This window comes from Leucopleurus acutus (genome assembly GCF_964270905.1).
Source record: "Leucopleurus acutus genome assembly, chromosome: 17".
Taxonomy (NCBI): domain Eukaryota; kingdom Metazoa; phylum Chordata; class Mammalia; order Artiodactyla; family Delphinidae; genus Leucopleurus; species Leucopleurus acutus.
In genome coordinates, this window is record NC_139159.1 from 12,299,531 (window position 1) to 12,306,656 (window position 7,126).

The 7,126-nt window shown below is 36.4% G+C and overlaps 1 protein-coding gene across 3 annotated transcripts in view; it reads right to left on the minus strand.

Moving 5' to 3' along the window:
* MYBL1 (MYB proto-oncogene like 1) overlaps positions 1-6,922 on the minus strand; it is a gene marked incomplete at its 5' end in the record, with an annotated part of 31,148 nt that extends 24,226 nt beyond the window's left edge. For all 3 annotated transcript variants that reach the window (XM_082858410.1, XM_082858409.1, XM_082858408.1), the window contains one exon: positions 6,903-6,922. In XM_082858410.1, coding sequence (XP_082714536.1) covers positions 6,903-6,922 — 20 coding nt within the window. The remainder of the gene's footprint in view (positions 1-6,902) is intronic.
* Between the last annotated feature and the right edge of the window lie 204 nt (positions 6,923-7,126).

The following is a 7,126-nucleotide window of genomic DNA, read 5'->3' on the forward strand; positions in this document are numbered from 1 at the left end:
TAGAGCTATCCACTGAGATATGGAATAGAAGGAGAAACAGAACTTTGGAAGGTAGAAGGAAATGAGGAGAGTAAGCAATTTGGACTGATTTCAAGGCACTTGAGAAATATATAGGTGGATACTGGATATATCCAGAACAGCACTGTCCGATAGAAATGTAATGCAAGCCACATATGTAATTTCTTAGTGGCCACATTTAAAAAAAATAGAAACAGGTGAAATTAATTTTAATAATAAATAATATTTAACCCAATATATTTTTTAATTGTCAATTCAACATGTAATCAACATAATCACAAAATCTTTTACATTCTTTTCTTCTTACTTAAGTCTTCAAAATCTGGTGTGGCATTGTCCAGGAGGGAAGAGAGTGCCAAAGGCAAAAGAGAAAGAGGAAAAAAAAAACAAGAAGATGAAGCTGATAGAAAGAGCCCAGGAGCAACAAAGTGAATTCCTAGCTACAGACAGAGCTAATCAGAAAAATAAAAATTAAATTAAATTTTAAAAAAATTTTAATAAAATAAAATTAGAAGTACATAGCAATTCCGACTAGCCACATATCAAGAGCTCAACAGCCACGTGTGACTAGTGGCTCTCCTACTAGGCAGAGCCGATCTAGAAGACAACTGGGCACATGGATCTTCTGCTCAGGTAACAGGTTTAGGGTAGACATACAGTTTTGGCAATCACCAGCACACAGAGAACAGTTAAAGCCATGAGAGCACAAAACCCCAGAAAAGAGGGCAGGTCTTTATGATAAACTGAATTAGAGGATTTTGAGTAGTCAATGGACTGAATAAAATTATGAGCATCTGAAAATAACATGAGCTAATATTTACTTAACGTTTCTAAGTACCAGACATTGTGGAAAATGAAGGCCTAGATTTAATATATACTGTTTACAGATCCTTTGCAGAACTTCTAATTTCCCTTGATTTGTCAATTCCATTAGGACCAAAATTATTCTTATTTGACCAAACAAGACACCAAAATCCCCCACCCACCTACCTATGGCACCTAACTGCTTCTTTAGTTTAATGCACTTCTGTATTCCAATACTTTCTCCCCTAAAGCCAATGTCTATTTTAATGATCTGCCAGTCCTATTTCCATATATGATTGTTTTGTTAAACTATGCTGAAAATAAAAGCACAGGTTTAATTAAATACCTGTTATTTGCAGCCATCTTCAGCTATCAGAAATATCACTTGATTAGCCACGATTAAACTGTTAAATTGGAGATGGTTCAGGATCCAATGACTTCATAAATTTCTAAGAAGGCTAGTAAACCAGATAAAACACCATACTGAAGCTTGCTGTCCACTGTACGCACTCATGGAACTCACCCATCCTTCTCAATGCTATCACACTTGTCGACCTTCCCAACCAAATTGTAAACTCAGGAGTACAAAGACCATGTCTAATACGTTCACCTCTCTTCATCAAGCACAGTACCTGCCATTCAAACATTTGTAAAATTACTGAATGTTCTTGCTTACTCTTTCACCTCCTCCAAGTATTCTGTATTCCAAAATTACCTCACTCCTTCCCAACCCAATCAAAACTTTTACCTCCCTTAATACAGCTGATCTCAAGTTGACATGAGAAAGAAAACTTTTTTTTTAACAAATGCAAATACCTCTAAGAGGAGATAAAAAGCATTCCCATTTATTAAAAAGAACTTTCAAAATCCAAATGCACCTCCAAGTGGTAGAATTTTAAGCATAACCTGCTGAAACAAACATAAAAAAAATATTCAGTACAGAAGGGGTTCTTTGGGGTGTCTGCTAATATTGCCTAACCTTTCCTAGAACTGTCCCCTGCAACATTATCACTTCCTGTCATCCCAAACAGCCCTTAGTAATACTTTTTACAGGTTCCCATCTCTTCTTCCCTCCCCTCAGACCCCAACACCTTCCATAACAGCATGTTTGAGGTTGCTTTAAAAATTAGGTTATTTGAAAACAATTTCTAATTTGGGGACTCACCCATATAAATTTTGAGTATTCACAAAAATATTTACATCACATCTAATCTGTACAAAATTCACCTTATCAGTATTCTTATCAAAATATGTTAAGTTAAAGATATGAATCCAAAAATGTTATTTTGGTCAAAAGACTAGTTTCCAAGGAGTAATATTCCTGAAAACGTGTTCATTTTAACTTTAAAAACCTGCCTTATTTTTTAACCACATACTTGATTTGTGAGAAATTTCTATTTCTACAAGAGGTTTCATTCTCTGTCTTGCGTCAGTATGGCCATCATGTTCAGGAAGCTGGGTTTTTTGAGTGGTTGAGTGTGAGGGAGGATTAAAGTAGAATTCTTAGAATCCATCTCTCTACCACGGGGACTTCCCTAGAATCTATCTACCTCTTAGTTTTAGCATTATTTCTATATTATTTAAGTAATTGTTGAAAGGATGATAAAACTTTCAAGTAAGCGTGACAGAAGAAGATCCTAGAAACTCATCAGTAGCTAAAACATAAAGCTGCCTGAGGGGCTTCCCTGATGGCGCAGTGGTTGAGAGTGAGAATGCCTACAATTTGCGAATAAAAACGGGAAGAGATAAAACCCCACAAATAACTTCACCAATATTCTACTTTCACCATTTAACAATGAAAAAGTCCCATTGCTTAAAAATGGTTAGACACCATCAAAACAAATCATTATTTCATTTTCTTTATTTGTTTTATTTGCTTTATTTTTCTGCTTTCTACTTCATTTTTTAGTATTTCTGTATTGTAGCTATCAATGCTGGTAATATCTAATAGTTAAATAAAATCAACTTCCTACTATCTATCTGTAAATAGATAAACCATTTTTAGCCTAGGGTGACTAATCTAGAAGACAGTAAAAATAGGTGAAATTATTTCTCCAGTCACAAAGCAAAAACCGAAGAGGAATTTGGTCTTTGAATCTCCATTCAGGACTTGGTTTCCAGAATCATTCTGCCAGTTTTATTTTTTAAGTCAAATAAAATATTTATTCTGTAACTGTCTAATGCATAACCTAAGTACCATATTCAAAAACTTGTGTAGATTATGAATGAACAAAGTGATTAGGGTGATTATGAAACTGCAAAATGAAGAGCATATGCACACACACAAAAATACTATGACTCATTAGGCCAGGAAAATGGTTAAGAGTAATTCTACACTGGGGTGTAAGCTAATAGGATGTGATAGTCATAACTTTCCCTGTGAAATAATACACAAACTATTCACACTTGGGAATATTAAGATAAAACATTCGAAAGAAGTTCAATTTTAAAGGACATCAATTATTCCACCTAAAAAAGAATAAAACGTGGTGTGCCAAAGGAAGAATTTTTTAAAAGAAATTTTTTAAAATTTATTTTTATTTGAATAGAAACTGATTTGAATTAGAGAAATATCAGTAGTTCTATAAAATTTGCTCCAGTAAAATCACTTCAACTTGATAATATTTTAAATCAAGCTGCATCAAGTCTGAATATTTTTATCATAATCAAAAAATACATCTTTATTATACTGTCTTGACAGAATAACTGTGAATTTTTTTAAGTTCAGTCGAATTCAAGGGATGAAAATTTACCAGTTTGATTTAATAAAGTGAAATCAGGCCACCCAGTGGTTAATACGATGTACTGCATACATGAATATTTTATTCCCAAATCTGCAAACTAGCATCATTATAGTAAGACAAATTCGACTTTATTTGACCATTAATAGCAATAATGAAATAAATACTGAAGGGATTTCTACCTAGCTATCCATAAACAAAAACAATGCGAGAACATTTCTATTTTATTCCATCAGTGTGTGTATATTTTTAAATGAGGAAAGATGATTACAAAAAGAGTTCAAAATAGGAACTATATTAAAGCTAGATGGTACCTTATAGACCACAAAATCCAAACCCCTTATATTAACAGACAAAAAACAGGGCTATAGAGTTTACTTGCTTTCCCCAAACAATATTGCTAATTACAAAGTTGATTTAAAAATCAGTTCTCCTATTTCAGTATTCTTCACCCACAACACCCATCTCACTAGAAACAACACAATAAAATTGCTTCCTACAACACACATACCACATACCTAAAGAGCTGGCTTTTGTCTTTCCAGTTTAGTATAGTCACCAGTCATCTCAACTGTAAATACCTGAATCTGTTCCTACTTAAACAGGCCTTCTAGCGTCTAAATGACACTTTTTAAAGCTTATTTTTAAGAGTAGAACTGGCTTTTAAAACCTAAAATTAATTACTTAATACATAAATATGGTTAAAAATCAAATACATGTTAATAACAGATATACCAATTTTAGTATTGCCTGTAAATTATGCCATTAAAACCCCCAGTGGGATCTAAAAACTATTTAAAGTCACAACACCAAATAAACCTTTTCCTTTATGTAAATCCAGATCAGAGATACTATAGCTATCTTAAAGATCAAAAGAGCTAACATCCTTCAGTTGTTTAAACCTGAGGTAACATTTTTTACTTTTTTTTTTCAGATCATACAGGAGAGGTTATTACAGGATTTATGCCTGTAGTTTTATGCAAAACTTTTATACAGCGAGTATAGTGTTCAATCAAATACTTAAATGGTTGTATAGTGGAGATTTTAAAGTGACTGAATTATGTCCTTTTTCATTCAACTATAAATTAGGTTCATATTTATTATTAAGATATTTAGTTAAAGGCATGAGACTAGACTTTGCCCAATAGATTATTTATCCTTCAAAACATTTCACATCCTATTATTTTCTAAGATAAATAAGTCATATTTACCTATACAAGAAATATAATTTAGAGCACAAAACACATTCAAGTATGAAGACCCTAAGAAATACACCATTCACAGATGATAATTCCTCATCACATCTTCTACCTGTATACTCCCATAGGGAGTGTAGCTTCACCCCACCACATTTAACTACTCCAGACTTATGACTCTTTCAATCATTCTGTAATACATTTCAATTAATTTATACAGTTGACAGGAATAAAAGTCAACAGTGCAATTAATGTTTAGATCTCAAAGCTCACAGTATTGTCAATAAAACAACTTATACAGGCAAATTAATCATTAAATCACTTCTTTCTTAGCCTATTATTATGAAGCATATGCAAATTATGGACAGAAAAACTAACTGGAGAAGGCAGGGTTCTGACATTCAAGCATCCATGTCTAACCATAACTAACTGTTAATGACAGAATTAGCCAAGAAACTGTTTCAAGTAAGATTAACATCAATACTGATAAGTAGGTAATGCCACACATTGAATATAAACTAACTCCTGTTATTGACTTGACAATATTCACTTGTCACCTTGCTTAATGAAGGTATATTTAAAAATTCAAAAGAAAAGGCCTAAATCAATACCTCAGTAATTATAGTTACAGGAGATTTTAATATCTATCTTTTCTGAAGACTGAAAAGTCAGTCAGGTCCTTGATGTTCTAGAGTAATAATTCTCACCTGGGTGATTCTGGCCCCCAACAGACATTTGGTAATGTCTGGAGACATTTTTGATCGTCACACCTGGGGGAAGTGGGGTGTTACCGGCATCCACCGGGTAGAGGCCAGGGATGCTGCTAGACATTCTACAAAACACAGGACAGTACCCCTCCCACCCCGCCTTCCCAATACAAAGAATTATCTGATCCAAAATATCAAGTGCCTAGGTTGAAAAGCCTCTTCTAGAGAAGTGTGTGTGTGTGTGTGTGTGTGTGTGTGTGTGTGTGTGTACATTTGTTCCACCTCAAGAGTTTGATCTATTCTGTAGTTGCTACAAAGTAATAATCTAACAAAGACTTCACTACATTCTATGCTGATTGCTGCAAAAGATACCTTACATGCAGCAGATACTTAATAAATGAAGAGCAACAAATACTATGTGTACTTATTGCCAATTTTTAACAGTAATCTGCAGTGAATGAAGCTAGTACTAAATTTCAACTTGGGAAATACACCTCCAGTTGAGACTCTGAGGCTGTGGATCTAGATAAATAAAGCCATTTGGAAATCCTGTCAAACATCTTTTCATGTTTATTTAATAATACTGACAACTAAAAGATACTGTAGTTTTTTGTCATCTAAGTAATTCCTACACACAATTTAGGAGTAGCTACTATAATGACATAAATAAAAATGAGAAGCGTGAATTCATCCTAGCAAGTTTTCCAAAAAAACATGCCCTACCTCTTTGCAACACTTAGGCACAGTCAGAGCCCAACAGACACACAAAATATTAAGTGACTCAAACACATTGTTTTATTTTAAGATCAAGCTCCTGGTGGTAACAGTGTGGCATCTTCCCAGTAGAAGATATTAAAAGTACATACATAAAGCTGAGAACATGGGTATGGTAATTACAGTAAACATCAAAAAAGGTCCTCTCTCCTCAGCTATTCCTCAGAGGACTTCCACACCTTTCAAGGGAGCAAAGACGGCAGAAGGGTCCCCACCCAGGTTTATCACAAAGTTCCTATTTTTAACTGGCCCAGTCATTCAGAGAAAAAGAGGCCCTCTGAACACCATTTTCAGGTCGTCCAGGCAGGACACTTCCACTTTCATCTGCGGAGCGTATTCCCTGAAAGCGCACAGACTTACCTGTCAACTCCCACCAAGAAGTGGCTGTGAACGTTTGGGGGTCTGGATGTGCGCTGTGGGGAGAGTCGACTCAAAAGAGCAACCTGGGCATCTGTTAGTCACTTTCTGAGTCTGAAACACACTGGTCCCCAACTCCACACGTCACGGCTGCGCTGAGGCCAGCGGGCCGAAGTGGCTGTGGAGCAGCGGGAAGAAAACCTCTGCCCCGGCTGGGGAGGGCCTGGTGCGGAAGCAGCGGGAAAGGAAAGGGAATCTGAGCCGACACTGTGCCGACGGGCCCGGGCGAAAGGGATGTCACCCACCTGCGCGACCTCTTCGCCATCCTTCAAGTACCGCATAGGCGCGGGCTGGGCGGGGACGCAGTTCAGCCTCCTCCAGCCTCAGGCTAATGCTCCTTCTCCCCGACCCTCCCTCCGCTTCCCTCTCCGAGGTCCCTCTCCGCGGCGACCGAGTGTGGAACGCACGTCCCCCGTAGGGCAGGACAGAAGGACTGAGGCGCGGACCGCGACCCGCCCCCGGTCCGTAG